The 21,159-nt window shown below is 45.5% G+C and overlaps 2 protein-coding genes across 20 annotated transcripts in view; one reads left to right on the top strand and one right to left on the bottom strand.

The window, feature by feature from the left end:
• Window positions 1-21,159, bottom strand: part of DOT1L (DOT1 like histone lysine methyltransferase) — a 125,934-nt gene that overhangs the window by 9,291 nt on the left and 95,484 nt on the right. For 6 of the 16 annotated variants that reach the window (XM_043535915.1, XM_037885593.2, XM_037885594.2 and 3 more), the window contains 11 exons: window positions 19,937-20,038; window positions 18,291-18,428; window positions 17,285-17,410; window positions 15,965-16,449; window positions 15,566-15,689; window positions 14,474-14,620; window positions 11,463-11,592; window positions 9,237-9,853; window positions 8,299-8,504; window positions 5,712-5,776; window positions 4,153-5,127 (listed from right to left, as the gene is read on the bottom strand). In XM_043535915.1, the coding sequence (XP_043391850.1) occupies window positions 4,153-5,127; window positions 5,712-5,776; window positions 8,299-8,504; window positions 9,237-9,853; window positions 11,463-11,592; window positions 14,474-14,620; window positions 15,566-15,689; window positions 15,965-16,449; window positions 17,285-17,410; window positions 18,291-18,428; window positions 19,937-20,038 (3,115 nt within the window). The remainder of the gene's footprint in view (window positions 1-4,152; window positions 5,128-5,711; window positions 5,777-8,298; window positions 8,505-9,236; window positions 9,854-11,462; window positions 11,593-14,473; window positions 14,621-15,565; window positions 15,690-15,964; window positions 16,450-17,284; window positions 17,411-18,290; window positions 18,429-19,936; window positions 20,039-21,159) is intronic. The other 10 variants (XM_037885597.2, XM_043535910.1, XM_043535916.1 and 7 more) reach the window with 4 other exon arrangements.
• PLEKHJ1 (pleckstrin homology domain containing J1) overlaps window positions 1-21,159 on the top strand; it is a 93,760-nt gene that overhangs the window by 22,094 nt on the left and 50,507 nt on the right. The window lies entirely within an intron of this gene.

Below are 21,159 nucleotides of genomic sequence, written 5' to 3'. Positions count from 1 at the left end.
GGTGAGTGCCCTGTCTAGCTGATTATTCTGAGGAGTGGGTCTCTTCCCCTGCAACCAGAGACACCTTCCAGATAACAGCTTTGTCTAAACCAATGCCTGTCTGCAAAAAGTTTCAATTTTGATAAACTGGCATTTTCTAATGAAAAAATATTCATAAAAAATCCCTCCCATTCTATTCACACCCCTCCTCTCCAAATTCAATTTTCCATCCATAGCCCCCGCCCCCACGTTTCCTCAAGCCTATTTTCCAGCCACCACCCTATTCCACTTTATAATTCAGGACTGTTTACATCTTCCGCTGACTCCAACTGCTGCTGCAGCTCTAGGCAAGTTACTTGACCTCCCTGCTTCAGCTTCCCCCATCAGCAAATCTGGAGGTAACTTACCTATATCACAAGGGTGTTGTGAGGATTTGATCACATTTGGAGAACAATAGGACGGTGAACACACTATCTACATGCAAAGTGTTTGATAAGAATCTCAGGTGTACTGTAATTTAGTCAAATGCCACAAAAGGCAAAGGGTGTTACCCTCTACTGCAGGGATGGGCAAACTTTTTGGCCCGAGGGCCACATCGGGGTTGCGAAACGGTATGGAGGGCCAGATAGGGAAGGCTGTGCCTCCCCAAACAGCCTGGCCCCTGCCCCCTATCTTCCTCCTCCCACTTCCCGCCCCCTGACTGCCCCCCTCAGAATCCCTGACCCATCCAACCCCCCCTGCTCCTTGTCCCCTGACCACCCCCTCCCGGGACCCCCTGCCCCAAACTGCCTCCCCAGGACCCCACCCCCTATCCAACCCCCCGCTCCCTATCCCCTGACTGCCCCGACCCCTTTCCACACCCCCGCCCCAACAGGCCCGCTGGGACCTCTGACCCATCCAACCACCACCCCACTCCTTGTCCCCTGACCGCCCCCCTCCCTAACTATCCCCCCCAGGACCCCACCCACTGTCCAGCCCCCCTGCTCCCTGTCTCCTGACCGCCCCCCAACCTCCACCCCATCCAGCCGCCCCCTGCCCCTTATCCAACTCCACCCACCCCACTACCACGCTGCTCAGAGTGGCAGGACAGGCTTATTGGAAAGCCTGGCAGGTAGGCAGGCACAAGCCGCATTGCCTGCGGGGCAGCATCGCTGCGGGAGAGGGGGGACAGCATTCCCGACCGGGAGCTCAAGGGCCGGGCAGGACGGTCCCGCGGGCCGGATGTGGCTCGTGGGCTGTAGTTTGCCCACCTCTGTTCTACTGGATGTACTTCTGTATCAGAGGATAGCAGCAGCATCAAGGACCTGCAGAAGGGCTTAACTAGGCAATCCTGAACTGCATTATAAAAGCAAATGTTTTCATAAGGACAATATGAGACTTTCTGGTACTGCATATCATTCTGCAGCTGCTCTGAAAGATTCTTTGACACTTGCTTTACTGACATGCATGCGTGCACACACCTTCCAGAGTTTTTCTCTCTTCCACAGCCTCATTCCTTACTTAGCTTGGGCTAGATTTTAGCACAGGGTATTCCACTAACTAACCTAGCATAGTCAATCTAGCAAGCCCAAGACTGCCAAGGCAGGCAACAGCCCAATGGCTGATGCAATCTGTTAGTGGGTTACCTATCAGGGACAGGAAGCAGACTTCCCGCTTTATTCTTATCTAATTCAAATGATAATCACAGGCAGATTATACAGAGAATTATTAGATCACGTTGTCACTATGAGGCAGACATGAGTCACCAGGCTGCTTTTGTAACTCCACTTTCCACAGCTCTCTGCTTAGGCTCACAGTATCTGCAACCCTCCACTAGATCATCCTTATTCAGTTGTTTCCAAGGAGGGGGAAAAAAGGGGTTGTAGCCTATGGCCTAGAGTTCTCCTTTGTTAGCCATATAGGGCAAATTTGGTATGATGCCACAAAACCGTCACCACGCTGCCACCTACTGTCAAAGCAGCAGCAGCATGCAAGGTAATGACATGCCGACCTGCACGGGAGCACACCCTGTTGTGAGGGAGATAACCCTGCAAAACGCAGAGTGGGCAGCAAACCCCTGAAGGGCTATAGCTCAAGTCAGATGCTTGGAAAAGATGAACAATCAGCTTCTCTTCCTAATTTTTCTCATGCTCTCAAAGCGGCACATATTCTAAAGTATTCAAGCCATGGTACTGCAGGAAACGTTGCTTCAAATAACGTAAATGGGTCATTGCAGCTCCCCCCGGCCTGAACACAACGTTCCTGGATACCAGGCGAGTTACAGTATGGGCACTCAGTGTGTCGAGAAGTCCTGACTCCCAAAACTGAGGCCTGGAGATTACCTGCTCTCCAAATTTTATTGGGATCTCTAAGTCAAAGAACCTGTCCCCACCCCGCTTCCAAGCTCAGTTATGGGCTGATGGCTGAAAAGGAAAGGAAGGTCATTTAGTATCTTGTACAAACCTCCTGTTTTCTCTAGCCTTACCTTACAAAATAAGAACTGTTAGCTAAGCAAGCTCTTTATCGTGGCTTAACCCCAGAAAGGTGCGAAGCATAAGGAGACTGCATGCCAAGTGTAACCCACATAGCGGACGTGCCAGTTGCGTTGGACTGCGGGATCATGGGCGCGGTCTGTGCCAGCGCCAAACGGGGCAGAGGTGGGTGATGGACTGTAAAGGAGGGACGGGAAGTTTTGTGCTGAAGAGAAGCTAGCTTAATAGACAAAGAAGCATTAGCAGATTGGACAGAAGCAGCAGAAGAGGATGGTAAAAAAGCATCATTAGCTGGGATGGACGGCAAGTTCTGCAGGAGCGCAGGCTCAGAGTTAGAAGCGAGTAATGGAGGAGGAGGGGGTAATGAAACATTAGGAGGGGGTGGAGTAGGGGTATGAAAAACAGATTGCACTGGCGCTCTGTTCAGGTGTTGGGCAGCTCTGTTCTCACTGGATGTTACTAAGCTAGAGGAGGGGGACTGGAAGGATGACGTGCTGGCAACAGCCTGCAGAGGGTTTAAGCTTAGCATTGTGCTGCTAGAAACAGCACTGCTGCTGAAACTGGCTCCAAACTGATGAGAAGAGGAGGCAGAAGGCACCGCATGGTTAAAAATACCTGCAAACAGGAGAAAGAAACTCAGCTTCAGCAGATGGGCTTTGTACAGTCACAAGTGACAAGAGAAACCAACAAAAAGCCAAAAAAGCAAAATTATAGCAGTTACAGCCCCATACAAAATATGCAGCATGAAATAGCAGCAAGCAATGAGAGATAATGGTGCAGGCCAGGAAGTACAAGAGAGTCACTTACCTTCCTACTGCCAGCCTGTAAATGCCATGGGGAACAATGGCCAGACCCAAGAGAAAGCAGACCTTTTGATTCTACGCCACATGGGTAAGCTTTTGATGAGATTATCCAGTCACTAGAGTTCTTTACCTGAAGACTCAAATGACTGCTGTTCCCTCCTGCTTACCCACTTACAAGGCTGCAAAGGCAGAGAGAGTATGTCCAGCAAATCTAAAACGCTAAGAGGTGAGAGTTAGGATTTCCCAACATGGTGCATGAATGATTATGGGCAGGACCTGTCTTAACCTGCCAAGACTACAGGGTTAAAGGAAGATTCTTTCCTATCTGCTTCCACTAGTTTGTCTCATGAGAACAGCAGCACAGAATGCTAGAGGTCCACATGGCATTGGCCATTCCTGGCCCAGAAACACAGTCTTATCAGTCTCAAGAGCCAGCAGAATCCTACACAAATCCCATCAGCATCTCATCTGAAAAGGATACAGATATTCAGCACGAACAAGGAAGAGGGAGAAAGAATCTTGTGTCCTAATCTCAACCTTCACTGACGCTGACAAGTCAGATATCCTTAACTATTCAGAGAGGGCAGCACGGCACGTTAAACCTTTAGACCTGCAGGGAGACCTGAACTAGTTCCAGCATTGTGACAACTGACGCAACCGCGTGTTATGAAATCAGAACATCTAGGTGCATTCCCATTTCCTTTAATCTTAGTTCTATGTTCATCTAGCAGAAAGAAAGCTGATTATTCTATCAGTCGTGAGAGATGCAGGACAGAGTCAATCCAAAGTAGAGCTGCTCCACCTCCTGCAGAAGTGAAATGGTTTTGTACCTGGAGAGAAACACAGCCACACTTTCCTCTAGCCTTGCCCTTATACCAGAGAAACAAAGTTCTGCCTACCTCCAACTGTTCCACCTGTAACCCCAGGAGAGAAGTTCCCCATAGCATGAGAGTTAGTCAGTCTGGTTGCAGCTGATGACACGTGGACCAGACTGGCAGCAGCTGGCATTGAATTAAATAAGGACTGCAATACTGAGGAGTTTGTGACCGAGTTGAGGTTTGCCTGCAAAGCCATGGGGCCCAGGGGGAACTGCGATGCAGTGGTCAATGTGTTTAAGAAAGGATGGTGCGTCTGAACAGAAGGTGCTGGGTTGCCTGCAGATGAGACACCAGTGGAAAGGCTTTTGCCATTAAGAAGGCCACCAGAAGATACAGCAGCAGCAGAAATGAAAAGGTTGTGGCCATTTTTAAACTCCACATCACGGTCCCGTCCTTTGCCGACCTTGCCATTGTGCTGCAAGGAACCTTTTTCAGAAGAAGCCCCTGGACGAATGGTTAATTCACTGATCTCTTTACTTTTGACTCCTGACCGGTTTAAGTCTTCTCCTTTCATGCTGCCTAGGCCTTCAAGCTGCCTCTTGTTCAAAAAGGGGTTTGTCTCCATAATCCCCACATCTTTGCTCCTCTGTGACTGAAAACCCAGAGAGGAGTTGAGGGTCGTCACATCTGAAGTCTTATGAGGAAGAGAAGCACCATCAATAAAGCTGTGTAAACCGATGTCTGTGGTCAGTCCACCGTTATACATGGATCCATTAACAGAGTTTGTATTGGGGCTGAGTCCGTCCGTCCCAGAGGAGGACATGGTGATGTTTTTCCTTGTGTGTGCTGCAAGTTTGGCATCGATGGCCATGCCATCCTCAGAGGACGGCCTAAAGGCAAACAGGGAATTCTGGCTCAGAGATGAAACAGCCTGCAATGGGCTATCTGTAGTTTTGGTCAGGTTGATGTCAGAAATTGGTGAAAAGGTAGACTTCCATTTACTGCTATTCATGTTCTCACTGGTTTGTGCTTGTCTCCTCCCAGCTAAACTGCCACCTAGTTTGGAAGAAGGTTGCATGCATCAATGAACAATTCATTTAATCTTCAGTAAGCACAATCTGTCCAACAATTTACTCATTTTAATAGTTGATTCTCCTTTCTGAACACACAGGGAGAAAGTTCATAGCAGCTATTAATCCCTTTATGACCCTAGTTAAATGCATCTCAAAGGACTGATTAGGCTATTGGAAGAGCAGATTACATCAGCCTTCAAATCAGACACACACCTAGCCAAAAATTGGCCAGGCATCCTTGTCCAGGAAAAAAGTAAAACCCTCTAAAATGCTTTATTCCACCCATAGTTTTATCCCAGGTGTCAAGAGTCAGGACTACAACCTGTGCCCATAAATTTAAAAGGGATTTTGAAGCAACCAACTACAAAGAGATGGCCCCAAAGTTTGTAATGTGATTAAGGCAATCCCCTTAAGGATCTGTATTAGCACAGACCTCTGCTTTAAAAGGCATGTCTGCTATATGCCACAAGTTCTCTCCCAGGAAGCCTGCTTATCAATTGACAGTCTAAAAACTACAGGGCAGCAGGCATCACAATGCATTCGATGGTTAACATTCCCCAAACTTACCATTTTCAATAGTCTTCTGTGGAGATTTGCTTTCCAATGATATCGTTGCAATTTTCCTCTCAATTCTAGTAGAAAAGAAAAAGATTACTTACACAGTGCTTCTTGAAGTCCTGCTGTTACTGAGTTACCCCTATGACAGACCTCTTGATTTTTGTGTTTCTGTGTCTGCCCAACTAATTTAAAAATGTACAATGCAAATTTACTAGTGCATTGTCTCTCAACCTTTCCAGGCTATTGTACCCATTTCAGGAGTCTGGTTTGTCTGACGTACCCCCAAGTTACATAGAATCATAGATATCAGGGTTGGAAGGGACCTCACGAGGTCATCTAGTCCAACCCCCTACTCAAAGCAGGACCAACACCAACTAAATCATCCCAGCCAGGGCTTTGTCAAGCCTGACCTTAAAAACCTCTAAGGAAGGAGATTCCACCACCTACTTAGGTAACCCATTCCAGGGCTTCACCACCCTCCTAGTGAAAAAGTTTTTCTTAATATCCAACCTAAACGTCCCACACTGCAGCTTGAGACCATCGCTCCTTGTTCTTACACCTCACTTAAAAACTAGTTGCTTACATAATCAAACAAAAATAAGAACGGCCATATTGGGTCAGTCCAAAAGTCCATCTAGCCCAGTATCCTGTCTTCCAGCAGTGGCCAATGCCAGATGCCCCAGAGGGAATGAACAGAGCAGGTAATCATCAAGTGATCCATCCCATCCCATCGCCATTCCCAGCTTCTGGCAAACAGAGGTTAGGGACACCATCCCTGCCCAATCGCCATTGATGGACCTATCCTCAAGGAACTTATCTAGTTCTTTTTTGAACCCTGTCATAGACTTGGCCTTCACAACTTCCTCTGGCAAAGAGTTCCACAGGTTGACTGTGCACTGTATAAAAAAAATATGTCCTTTTGTTTGTCTTAAACCTGCTGCCTATTAATTTCATTTGGTGACCCCTAGTTCTTGTGTTATGAGAAGGAGTAAACAACAACTTTCTTATTTACTTTCTCCACACCCATCATGATTTTATAGACCTCTATCATATCCCCCCTTAGCCATCTCTTTTCCAAGCTGAAAGTCCTAGGGCTTTTTAATCTCTCCTCATACGGCAGCCGTTCCATACCCCTTATCATTTTTACTGACCTTTTCTGAACCTTTTCCAACTGCAATACATCTTTTTTGAAATGGGGCGACCACACCTGCACGCAGTATTCAAGATGTGGGCACACCATGGATTTATATACAGGCAATATGATATTTTCTGTCTTCTTATCTATCCCTTTCTTAACAATTCCCAACATTCTGTCACAGCACACTATTACTGAAAAATTGGTTACTTTCTCATTTTTACCCTATAATTATAAAATAAATCAACGAATATAAATGTTGTACTTGCATTTCAGTGTATAGTATAGGTTTCAGAGTAGCAGCCATGTTAGTCTGTATTTGCAAAAAGAAAAGGAGTACTTCTGGCACCTTAGAGACTAACCAATTTATTTGAGCATAAGCTTTCGTGAGCTACAGCTCACTTCATCGGATGCATCCGATGAAGTGAGCTGTAGCTCACAAAAGCTTATGCTCAAATAAATTGGTTAGTCTCTAAGGTGCCAGAAGTCCTCCTTTTCTTTTAGTGTATAGTATATAGAGTAGTATAAACAAGTCATTGTGTGTATGAAATTTTAGTTTGTACTGACTTTGCTAGTGCTTTTTATGTAGACTGTTGTAAGACTAGGCAAATACCTAGAAGACCTGTGTGTACCCCCAGGGATATGTGTAGCCCTGGCTGAGAACCACTGTACTAGTGGAATATATCCTTACCAAGAAATAAGCTACCAAAGACTCTGAACAGAGGTTGTGATGGAATTTTACCTACATACCAAGAATACTTATTCATGAAACTTTTCATTGCTTTTTTCCTTCCTCAGGCAGCCAGATTTACAGCACCTTTACTCTTAAAGTACTTCACATACACACAGAGCAATTACTACACCCACAAATGGGGAAGAACGTGACAGGTGTTTAACAACATAGAGCAACATTACACAACACTTTGGAATAGGAAGTGAAGAACTCTGTATCAAGTTGAAATGGAAGTTGAAAGTTTCTTAGCTAAAAATTACCCAAAAGGTGGGACTTGGTCAGGGTGCTGAAGTGAGCACTCCTGCAAAGTTTATGCTCATTCTTCCAAACAAAGCCACCCACTGCAAGCATTAAAAACCCAGCTAGGAGTAGGTTCCCTATGCTCATTCTGCTTTCCAACACCTTCACAGTTTATCAAGAGATGTTAGCTACTAAAGTACACAATATATATAATGCTGAAAACAAACTCTGGCTGACAAGCAGCATGAGTTAATGAGATAGATCTTTGTACTTGGAGAACTAACAGACCAGGCCTAGAGAGCTGCATCTTCAGACAGGGTGACCAGAAAGCAAATGTGAAAAATCGGGACGGGGGTGGAGGGTAAAAGAAGCCTATATAAGAAAAAGACCCAAAAATCGGGACTGTCCCTATAAAATCAGGACATGTGGTCACCCTATCTTCAGATCAGATGAAGCTGCTAACCGGACATCGACAGAGTTATATTCACCTGGTGCTATTGTGCTCATCTTCCGATCCCTGCTCTTCATCCGAAGTCAGTGGCGAGTAACGAACGCCGTTGGTCTGAATCAGGGGCTTCTCTTTTTTCAACACTGGAGGCTGGTCATTGTCCTGGTAGGGAAGAGGAGAGTTCTTCAGGGAGTTTTCAGGGGAGGAAATGGCCGTTATTTCTAAAGGCTGATTAATGTTATTGACCTGGGGTGGGAAGAAAAAAAATGTTAAAGATGAAAATATTCTTTTAGTAAAGAACTTCATAAGACAGTATTCACGCACACTTGGCTTTCAGCTTTAAGACTAGCTTAACGTTTAACACCAAAAGTCATGCTATGCTTCAGTGTCACAACCCTAAAATCCCTGCACAATGTTTGGCTGCCTTTCTGAGCTTTCATGGCTGAATACTTGACCCTGAAGATGATAAAATTAGGCAGTTAAATGCATGAAAAAAGGGAAAGAACATTTCACCTCAAATATCAATTTCTGATGCCATGATGAATACAACCTACAGGTCTTCATTAGGAACATCTGCTGTGTGTTTTAAGATAACACTTACTGAATAGTATTTGCTTAAAGTCAATGGGACATAAGCACTCAAGTCACTTAATGAATGTATTTTAGACGGGGTAAAATTTTGATTTCACAAAAAGCAAACATGTTTCACGATCGCTTGGAGAATCAGAATTATTTTGTTAAAGATTCTGTTTAATACTTAATAGAATTTTTTGAGGGGAAGGTAAGAGGACTTAGAAGATTCTGTAACTACATCTAAATTGATCATTGTAACTTTCAACAACCTGTTGGCTCTTAGAGGAACATGTTCACATGGGTTTTTATGCCATAGTCCAGAACACCAAAATTGTAACAATGTACAGTACTGACATGCCAAACATACCTACACTTAGCTGTAACTCCCATCATTCTTTTCCTTACCATTGAGTTTATATTAAGCGGTGAGCCTGAAGGCTGAGCAAAGAGTCCAGCCACAGTTGGTAAGGATTTGCGTTTAGGGGACACCCCAGAGTTCATGTTTAGATTCCCGGTGGAGGATCTCTTCCTTCGACCTCGTTTCTTCCCATCCTGCATGTATGCTTGGCCACAGTCCATCCGAATGCTTGCAGTCAGGGGACTGTGCTTGTTAGAAGGAGACTGTTTTACACTTCCTGTACTAGGAGAGATTGTGAAAATGATTCTTCTCTTGGCCTCGTTCTCAGGATCTGAAAAGGCGGCATCAGGCTGAAGTTCCCCCTTTGTTCCTTCGGTAAACATCTTCTGAGCATCCACATACTGCAGAACCCCTACCATGCTCTGAGAGGCACCATTTAACTTGGGGCTTGCTGAGTGCTGGTGAGCCGGGGAGTTCTGCCCAGAGTTCCGTGACTGCATCATTAGCAAAGAAGGGTATTGTGGAGTGGAGCTCCGAGACCCTACCGAGTTAAACAAACTCCCGGAGTCGTCCACAGCTGCCTGATCGACACTATGGTTAAGGTGGGCTGGGCTGTTTGAAAGTGTTCCATTAACTGCCATGGAGCCAGAAGAATAAGAAAAACCTGTGGAAAGGGAAAGTCTCACTCAATAAAAGCAATGATGTATACCTGCCAGTGCTAAATTTCTGGGATATGTCTGAGTGTTCAACTATCCTAACTGGCAATTCTGGGAAAGCAATAACTCCTAGTCATCTGCATAATACCATGTACTGAACTCTGCAAGGCTGCCCATCATACAGTGAAGCCAAGAACATAGCTGCATGCATTGGTGAATTAAGTTAGATTTGTCACTCTGCTCCCTTTTACGGACTCACAGAAGTTCATATATAACATGCAAGTGTCCTGCCTTTAACCCAATCTTTGTCACAACTCAAGTGCCTTCTCAGGATAAAATGCTCACCTTGGATTAGAACCCAAGAATCTCTCTGCTCCAGCCAACCACAAGTTTCCTTCCAAAGAGGCTGTCATCTGCACACCTAGCCCCATCCCATAGCTCAAACCAAAAGGAAGCAGGGAGAAAACTGTGGAAAACTTCAGGAAGTCAGGGGACTGAAGGAACCCATGTGGGAGTTGAGGAAAAGGGAAGTAATGAAGTTCAGTAAGTATCTGCAGCAATGCATCATGCATGGAATTTAGATAAGGCCTTCTTTCCTGGGATAGTTGGGACTAAGGGGAGCTGGGAACCCAATGTTATTCTACAGCACTGACTATAATTGGCTTCAGAGGGAGCTGCCTTCAACCCTTATCTGCTGAAAGGATGTTAATCACACAAAGCCCTGAGGGTGGGGAGCACTGAGGAAGAATGACAGTGCAAGTCTGATGAGGATACAGCTGTGGAAGAGTGCTTCCTGCAGGCTATGCTGAAGAGGCACTCACTAGTCCTAAGAAGCCTGAATAAAGCGTCTCTGGGTGCTTTTTTGGGAAACGGCTCCTGCCTCTTGAATGGAGTGTAGGAGTGCAGTGGGTTTGCTAAGCTCCCTGTTGTTGAGAGTGGCAGACACAAAGTCAACAGCTGCCTTTCCAGACTACTGAAAAAGGCCTGACTCATTTCTCTTTGTGCCAGGGTTCCCTTTGGGCATGTTCTCAGATTACTGGGGAGCAACAGGATCCACCATAGCAGTACAGCTGGAGGTAGGATTTCCCCAAGGGTGGGGAGACCATCTGTTCCATCTTTTATTTGTGCTGATGAGAGGAAGAGCTAGAGGCAATGGTCTGCCAGCATTCCACACAGCAACTGCAGCTAGGAGAATCGGGAGGATAAGAGGGGCCACACACGGGCAAGCAGTTGGATGTGAGTAAATTCAATCTATACAGATGCTGGAAGAGAGCCTAAGGGGGACTTCTCGCACTGGATGGTCAAGACTGACCAACGGGAACACACTGCCCATCTTGGTTTGTGATTCTTTTGTCTGAACTGCCACACTCATATGTTTTCACTAATGAATGACCCTTCCCTTCTCTGTGTTTTTTCAGCCCTACTATATACACCCCCAATCCAGGTCCTTCTCCTTAACCCAGGAACATTCAATCTCTTGATATGAAACTGCACCATACATCCAGCTCTCTGCAGCACCAGGGGCTCTCAATCCCAAGTGCCCAAAAGCTCAAACACACATAATGAAGAGAGTTATTGCTAAGAGACATGGAGGCTCCGTAGAGAGGAGTTCATTACCTGAGGTAGCCAAAGCCAGTGACTTATTTCCAGCAGCATTGCTTACGCCATTATGAGAACTAGCACCATACTGTTTTTCAAGTGTTGACGACGAGTCTCGATTCTGATGAACTGGACTAGGTGTGCTTCTCTGGAGGAGGCGAAAAAACACAGGCACTTCAGTCCAGAAAGTTTGTTCAACAGCCGTTCATTTAACAGAACTCATGGGCGTTTGTAGGTTTGTGGCTTTAAATCCCTCTGGATTCCCTAAACCTTCTAGGCTTTGTCTATTTTCAGAAAATTGCAGTTTAACTCCAGGCTGCCCAAACCAAGGGCTGCATTGGCAACTTGCTGCATCTAGTTTCATGTAGCCTGCAGAGACGTCGTGTCCCAGCATGTAACAATCTTCCCACCACAACGCATCAGGGCATGCTGGGACATGACCTCTCTGCAGACCACACCTTCTGTATTAGCAGTGAGAGCCAGGCCCTGGGGACTGCACTGTAGGATCTCAGGGGCTTCATCTGATCGTCTCCTGAAGCGTCATTGTCCATGCACAAGGAATATTCCGCTCCCACCAAAAAAAATCTGGCACCTGGAATAAAAGTTACCGTCTCTGACCTCATATAGCTAGGAATGTATTGGTGCACAAATTAGAGTCCTGCAGTAATTCCAGCGCCTCGGTAGCCTTCCTGCTACTGTGTTGTAGCTTGTTTCTAGAATTGCTGGTTTCACATACAATGCCACATTTTCCAAAAGCACAAGGAAGTGCTTGGTTTGACAGGGTTCCCAGACTAAACTCAGGTGTTAGACAAGCCTGTAACCTGTGCTCACAAACCAGAGAGAGGAAAGGGACGGAAGTGATTCCTCTCCTTTGAGGAACAAAGGCTTAACTCAACAACGTGTACAATGGTTTACTCTTTGGTCCCATCAATGCTTGCAGCTATAACCAAGCCACAGATCTGTTTAGATTAGGGGACAAACTCACTGCAGCTACATCATAGTTAATAGTGATTGGTTAGACATGACCTCAGAGCATTCCACCACTGGGTTAGAGGTTTGTTCTATTCAAGGGTTAGCCCAGTTATGGGACACAGTTAAATCCCATCTACACTACAACTTTTATTATTTATATTGAGTTCGCATCTACAAGCCCATGTCATGGACCAGGATCCCAATGTGGTAGTGGCTGTACAAACACATCAAAGAGGGTCCCTCTGCCTTTGACTCAAGACAACTGTGTCGTAATGAGGTCCCTCGAACCATAGTTTTAGTGTAGATGGGAAAAGAAACAAAGAGCTTTATCGTACCCTCAGTTCATACACACAGCTCCCCTGAAATCAGTGAGAAGTGCACACAGACTGAAGGCCTGGTGTCATCCTGAGTATTTCTGTTCTCAAAATGCATCCATAATGAATAAGCCATCAGGAACACTAAAGAGAGCACCAGATTCCCACCTGATACAAGTCAGCATAGGCCCACTGAGTTCTATGGAACTATCCCACACTACACCAGCTGAGGATCTGGCCCAGTGCATGTATGCACACATTGCAGGTGCTCACAGACTTCAGAATCAAGCTCTCCCTTTGCAAAACCAGTTATCAGCAAGGGATATTTCCCGAAGAAGGCACTAACTCCCAAGGGCAGCAATGTAATTCTATACCGATGCCACCTTCCTCCATTTTAAGAGATGTATCTGCCTGGAACTAAGACAACAGGGGCTCTCCAACACAACTGCAAGGCCTTTTGCTGCGAGAAGGAACATGGGGAGTCAGACTACGATACCCTCCAACTGCAGCTCGCTGTGGCATCTGCCTAATGATCCCTTATTTAGTTCATCAAAGAAAGAACCCCCTGTGAAAGAGTGCTAGAGCAGACCCAGCACTCTGGCCCTAAGATACTAGCTCTCCTCCCTGCCCCGAATGGATTTAATTGGGGGGATGGGTGGTTAATGGCTTAATTAGGCAGGAGGCTGTTGAGCTAATAAGAGCAATCCACCCATCAACTGGGAACAACTAAAGGACATGAAGGAAGTACAAGGGGGAGGCTGGCAGAAGCCATGGGATACATGATCTCAGGCTGGAGAGATCTTTCCCTCTCCCATGACGGAAAGCGGGCTACAGGGGGAGGTTTGTGTCCAATTGTATGTTGCTGCACAAGGCTGCACTGGTGATCTGCTGGAGGGGACTCAAACACCACACTGGTGGTCACAAACTGGGAAGCATCCAGCCAGTTTGAGATGGTTCAATGGGCTGAGAAGGGAGTCATTAACCCTCCTCTTTCCTCCACTACCATCCAGGTAGATTCCAAATCCATGCTTCCCACAGAAAGGTAGTGAATGCTCCTTAGTAATCTACTGGAATCCCCTTTGGCAGAAACACTGGTGGGAACTGGATGCCTTACATCCCTGCTCTGTCAAGCACTGATCCTCCCTCCCCCACTGTCCTTTTCATGCTCTTCCCCTTGGGAACACACACCAGCATAAGTCTGCTGAGATCACAAAAAAAGAGTCCCAAAACATTTCCAGTTGTGAAAGCTGAAAAGTCAACACCACTGCAACAGCTCATGCTTGGCGTGTGACAATTTCAAAACACCGTGCAAACTCAACCTCAGCACCCACACGAGGTAGCCCCATTATACCAATGAGCAAACCAAGACAGACCTTCGTTTGCCCGGTGTCACATAGGAAATCAATGGCGGAGCTGAAATTAGCACTTGGGATTCCTCACTCATAGGCCCATGTCCTACCCATTAGACTATGCCTGCCCCTCCAGCATGCCATAGATTCAGAACTAAGTTGTTTGGGGCAGGAACTTCATCTCCCACCCTGTCCAGGACACATGCTGGTCTAACATACTCTAGGAAAATAATTGTCCAAGATCCAGGTAGAGAGACAGCGTCAGCAGCCACTCCAAAAGCATCAAGGGTATTCTAGCTCAACGTCCCAGCCAGGATTCTGGTGCACGGTATATGATTATTCCCCAGTTTGGTTTTTAGTTAGGGATGGAAAGTGTTGACAATCCCTTACTCACCACCTTCTCAACACGGCTAGGTAGGACTACGCTGGCCAGAGGGATACTAACAGGGAGTTTATTGGGCTGCACCGTGCTGAGAGGAATACTGATAGGTAGACTGGTGATAGTTTCTCCATTACTCGCAGAAGTCCTCTCTCGCAAAACCTGCGAACACAAAGGCAGCCTGTTTCAAAGGGGGCTTGTTACTCACTAGTGAATTTCCCCCAACAACGATCAAACCCTGCTACTTCTCTGCATATGTTGACGTTTTTATATACAAATAAGCTGTGTGCATTTTTCCCCAGGCACTTTGCTGTTGTATTTTTTCCCATCAGGCAGCACGTTATATACGAGAAAAGGGTGTTTGGGAAGTTTGAATGTGTTGCAAATTGACAGCACAGCAGTTCAGCCAACAACCCACTGCGACCATAGACGAACAGCGGTTTCCTAAGGAATCTGAACCAGATCACCTTGGACAGGAAGGAGGGAGGCTCTGATGTGGGCCTCAAGGGGGAGAGGGAGGGAGTTTTCGAAAGCTTGTTTCCTCACATCCTTACCTGTGCTTGGGGATTCACAGCCTCTTATTTCTCAACATTTACATCAATGAGAAACGTAACCATTGATTTGCTGCTGGTGAAAGGTGTTTGTCCAACAAATCTGTAGGCAGAAGCCCTCTATCCACAGAGCAGACAGCAGCGCAACCTTCCTATCACTGCCACCCGCTCGCGCGCCTCTACCCTGCTCCAGAACGGGCACCTCTCCATGGGAGAGGATAGTTCACACTCCATGGTACATTCTCTCCTCAGCCTCTCTGCTGAGGCCGACACCCAGCAGAGACTGGTTAAGTGAACTAGAGCAAAACCACCTACTCATTTTACAGAGTTCAGTGAAAGACACCAGCCTAGTTCATACCCAGACTCTCTCCACCATCCTGTTCCTTCTTTTGACATCTTCCATTTCATGTTACACCCAGTGCTGAGTTAGCCCTTTCTATGGCTACCAGAAAGGATGAAGTCCACACCTTCTAGCCTGGAGCTTTTATTTCTTTGCTCTGTGAGAAGCATCATTTCTGTTGACAGCTCTGTGCAGAGAAGCCAACGCATTCCTTACCTTCTCGCCTGCAATGGGTAAGGCCGCTGGGGAAGAGGGCCGAGTTTCCTGAGGACTCAGCTTTATACCATTTGAAATGCCAGGGCTTGGATATGTAAGGCCATTCTCTTTTACATGGTCAGCTCTGGAACAAAGATGTACACAGTCAGCTTTTTCCTTCTAATGCCCTTCGTCCAAAATGAATTCCTATTACAAACTCAAGGCATTATTGCCTTGCTTACCTAATCAACTAGCATTGCTGGATATACTGGCTTACAGTTAAATGACTATGCCACCAAGCTTTACCATGCTAAAGTCTAGGCAGAGATTCTATTTTCTTCTACTGTCTAGGTATATTACCAGCAACACGACAAGCATTACCACACCTCATTTCCCAACACAGGAACTAACCACTCTCACCTCTGGTGTATCTCATTAGTTGTTGCTTTTCCATTGACTGCATGGTCCTGATTCAAGTGTCTCCTTAGGGCTATCTTAGCTGGGGAAAACCTGGTGTAATCAGGTAAGGACAAGCCTGCTGTCTTGTCCACCTTCTGTCTGCTGCTGTGGTTTGGGGTGCAAGGAATTATTTCTTGGTCCAGGTGAGAGGTCATGTATTGAGGGGTGTTCTGCTTGGAAGAGGGCCTGCTAAGAGCATTATGAATTTCATAGGGAGTAGCATGGCCATTCATGGACAGTTCAGGGCTCATGCCATTGATGTGGGGCATAGGAAATTTAGAGCACTCAAGCTCAAGTTGGAATCTGCCATGATCGGCCTCGGGCTCACGGCTTAAACGGTTTTTATTGCGTAGTTGTACCGACAGAGACTCATCAGGAGGCATATACGATTTCAGCTGCATGAGCTCCTGCTGCCTTTGACTTTTCTCAAGCTCCACAATGCTGATCTTTAAATAAAGAGGAGGACAAAGATTAAAGACTGTACCTAAGAATTATACCACATTTTGGAGTTTTCCCTTCCAGACGCTTCTCAGAAAAAGTGTCCCCTTTTTTGGTGATAACTCAAAGCAAACAATCTATGATTTAAAAAACAAATTTCAATACACCGCTCTGGATTTGTGAAACAAAGGTACAGGTAGAAAAAAGAATGTTCAAACAGACTACTAGGGAACATCTTCTAGAGCATGTCAGACAATTTCCAATAAAGAGTCTGTAAAAAGTCAGATTTAAATTGGATGGTGGGGGGAAATGACACCCCATACTAAGAGTGTCCAACCATGTGCCCGATAACACATTTGGACTGGGTTACCACTTCTTATGAGAAGCCAAGAGAACCAACCCCACTGTGAAAAGAAAAGTCCTCTTGGCAAGATATTTCTATGGGAAGTGATGTCTGACATGAGACACACACAGGAGATACAATATAGGAGCAACAGAACGAAATAGAACAAAACCAATAGGACCTTCCTTTTCACTAGACAAAGCATTTTAAGGACACAGAGAAAAACTGATAAACCGATGCTCAGGTTCAGAAGCTCAGAGCAATACTGGAGGCCAAGCAAACTTCCATTATTTGCCCTTTGTATACCTGAAAGATTATCTGCAGCTTTGGTCTTCCTAGTTTTATCAACCCACCTTCTAACCATTTTGTCATACTACTACCATGGCAGCAGGTTTATGTTCCGATGTCACGTAATGCAAAAAAACTAACATGTGCCCGAACTGGAATACTGGCTGAATATTACTACAAGCTAGTGGCACTAAATTTGCTCCTGGTTCTACCTGCAATTCCAAACAGTGCTTTTGTTTCTCAGAAATCTGATTCTTCAGTGCCTGCTTTTCCTTCAGTAAGCTCTCCAATGACAGCGTTGACCAATCCAACTTCAGTTCTTCACATCGTGCTTTAAGCTGCAAGTGCATTAAAGGCTTGGTCAGTGGCATGTTTCATAATTCCAAACTATCAATAGAGCAGGGCAGAATCCCATCCTCCTTTCCACTGAAATTTGAAGGGAAACTTCTATCATACTGAGAACTAGCTCTCAATTCAAGGCAAACACTGCAGCTTTACAGAAAAATTGGTTTCCAATCCCTATGTAAGCAGCTGGAGTTGTGGCTTATAAGGCTAACATTACTCAACATCCCTAAATGTTTCTGCATACAGCTTCTCCCACCACCCTAATATTAACTGTGCAAACTGCTGAAAGTGACGGATATATAAATGACAGCTACAGCCAAGCGAGCCCTGGGCAAACTTCTTGTCCATGGTGTTCTATCACCTCCACTTCAAACTGCTATCCCATATGCGCAGAGCCTGTCTGCACAGCTGCGTACTGTGGACGAGGTTGGGGCCACCCAAATCAGCTGTCACTTCGGAAAACTTCTGGATTTCAATTAAGTCGTCTGTGAGAATGGACCACCCACCCCACCCTTTGGATCAAGATTCATTCTTTCGAAATGCATCTTGACTAAGACGTAAGAGAAAGAAAAGAAAGGAACTGGTGACTGTTTTCAGAAGCCAAAAGGTCTAGGACTTGAGGAATGCCACAGATAGCACAGAAACCAGACAGTGAGCACAAGAACTGGACACACAAGCTCTTCCCATCACCAGTGTAGCATTCTTTGCATGGACAACATTCTTCTAGGCTCTAGAGGAACGAAGATTTTCATTCAGTTTTTGTTCTCATTAAGATATAAAAGGGAAAATAGCAGTTCATGACCTGCCTTCTATATATAAAATGGCCATCACTTGGCTCACACATTGCTCGTCATATGGAAGCACAGTACGTACCAGCTGCAAGCTCTGGTTCCTGAGTTCACTGTTATCTTTCTCCAGCTGCTTTGTCTGTTCCTTCAGCTGCTGGTTGTGAGCAGAGATCTCTTTCTGAGCCTGAATCAGGTCATTATATGTCAGAGCCTTAACTCCCAACTACAGGATGAGGGGGAGAAAGGATCAGATTCAAATGGGACTCAGGATTCCAATTTCAGAGTCGGCACACACATACAGTAATAATATTTCACATTTCTATATTGCCCGTCTTTAGGGGAGTCACACCACTTTTACAGTTATTAAAACTTCCCAACACTTCAGAGAGGCAGTGTATCACCATCATCATCCCCACTTTACAGATGGGTAACTGAGGCAGAGACGCGAGATACCTTGTGCAGTCACAAGCAAGTCACTGGCAAAGCTGGGAATACAAACCAGGAGTTGACCCCTAGTTGGACCATATGATCACCTGTTCATGCAGTGAAGCAGCATGCTTCTTTGTAGGCCTCTGAACTTTCATTTGACCCATCTGCATTTGTCAAGCTGGTGTGGTACCCGCCAGTTTGTCCCACTGTACCCTCCCCCATGCTTTTTAGAGCCACTATAGGCAAATAGGAAGCTACCGTGCCTCAGTTTCCCAATCCGTGAAATGGCAACAATGCTGAGCTCTTTTGCAAGACACAGAGCACTACAGATGAAAAGTGGTGGGTAAATACGGCTAGCTGTTCTATTATTACTGTGCCACCCAACGTTATTGGTAGTACCAGAGGAGCACAAAGACTCCCCAAATGAGGTCAAGGCCTGACAGTACTAGACTAGCCCTAAGAGTTCACAGGCTAAGCAGACACGACTGACAGCAGGTGGAAGAAATGCTGTCCCAGCAATCACATGACTTGCCCTAGGTCTCTCACAGTCTGACCGAACAAGGAACTGAACCCAGAACTCTTGCAGTCCAGGGGCTTAATCACAGCACTAATTCAATGAAGCTTTGAGGCCTCTGCTGAGCAGCGCAGCAAGGACTATGTTGTGCGTAAGGGCGGTTTAGCCTGGTTTGGGTGCAGTTACTGATTAATCCCACCACTGTCAATCACCTTGTCAATCACTTTGTCCATCTTTATGCTGCGGGTGAATGAAATCACTGCTTCTGGGGTGGCAAGATATTTGTATTTGATCCCTTTGTTCAATTTCCAAGCATGTTCTGTTCTCCCCCTTCATAAGCAGAAGTGGCTGGAGCACAGGGTCATAAATCCACAAATAAAATGGTGTAGTGACATAACGCCAACACAAAGCCCGTGAATCGCCCAGGTGCAGGCATGCACTTTCTGGAGAAAGATTAGGCAGACTTGGCAAGTTTACTCAACTAGGGGAAATGAATGTACTTTCTGCGAGCGCCTTGGTTACTTAATGGAAAATCAGCCCTGAGGACTGTCACTAACACCTCTTCTGGGATCAAGACATGGTGGTGGGACTGGTAAGCTACAACTTAAGCAACAGTGATGGACTGGACAACAGAAGGAAATACATTCCATTGGACAGCCACCTGCAGGAAGGAGCCAAGATGTCGAAGCCAGAGCAAAACTTCAAGAGTGTTGGATTATTAATTTCCAGCAAGAATATTTATCTGCAAACATTCATTTTTAGTCCATTCCCTCCATGCCAAACCATACCTCATCGAGCTTTTGTTGAAAGAGCCGTTTAATTTCCTCTTTCTGTGCCTGGCAGTGGGTGAATAACTGTTGTGCTGTCCCCAGCAACTGAGCGTTCTTTTCCTGGAAAAGTGAAAAAAAAACAAAAAAACCCCACAAAGTTTATGTCAGACTCCCATTGTAATGTGTGTGGGAAGTTCCACCTCACCAATTGGCATTTCAATGATACAGATGCTTACACAGGCAAGAATTAGGAACCCTATCATAAGGCGATGATATCCAATGAAGTGAGCTGTAGCTCATGAAAGCTTATGCTCAAATATATTTGTTAATCTCTAAGGTGCCACAAGTACTCCTTTTCTTTTTGCGGATACAGACTAACACGGCTGCTACTCTGAAACCTATTGTAAGAGTGAGATCTATTAGACTGTGGCATGGTCTTCCAAGATAAACAGAGGAAGTCCCATCACCTGAAATATTAAAAACTGTACTGGACAGTTAAGAATGATCCTGCACTAGAAGAGAAGAGGAAATAAACTTCTTCATAGACCTTTTCCATCTCCAACTTCTGCAGTTCTGTATTTCCTAGCGTTTAACATTGTGGATGAACCCATATTTTAAAACAAAGTCACAGATATTTATTTATAGGCTTCTCTGTAGTATTCACCAGGATAATCTCTCAGCAACTCAAATGCCAACCACATTTTATACATGAAAAACTGAAGCACAAGGAGATTAAGTGACTCATCAAGGACACACTAAGTCTGTGGTTGAGCTGGGAATAGAACACAGATCCCCAAAGTTCTCACAGAATATTCTTTTTCAAAGAACTTCAGTAAAAAAAAGTATGTCAGGGAAAAATCAGAAATATGTTAAGTCATGTCCTAGAGGAGCCTCTCTCAAAATTCCTTACACTACCTGCTCTCCCTTTGATTTCTAGGGCAATTCATGCATAGAATATTCACCAGACCACCACAAGCACTCCTTACATTTTTGCTTCTGTGTCCCAGTCTCCCACACTCCCTATACCTGCAAAGAACAGGAGTAGAACTGGGAAAAGGTTCAAATTTCTATGAAAAACAATAGCGTGTGGAGGGGAAAAGAAACCAGAAATTTGTGATTCTTCCCCATTTATCTCCCAACTCTAGAGGGGATTTCTGTAGGAGCAAAGTATTCACTGCTAAGGGCTGAAGATGGGAAAAAGAAGGAGTCTTGCACTCAAGAGCTATCCATCTGGATAAGGA

This window comes from Chelonia mydas, chromosome 25 (assembly GCF_015237465.2).
Source record: "Chelonia mydas isolate rCheMyd1 chromosome 25, rCheMyd1.pri.v2, whole genome shotgun sequence".
In the NCBI taxonomy this organism is placed as follows: Eukaryota; Metazoa; Chordata; order Testudines; family Cheloniidae; genus Chelonia; species Chelonia mydas.
The sequence above is the reverse complement of the archived record's forward strand: the minus strand, read 5'-3'. Positions and strand labels throughout refer to the sequence as shown.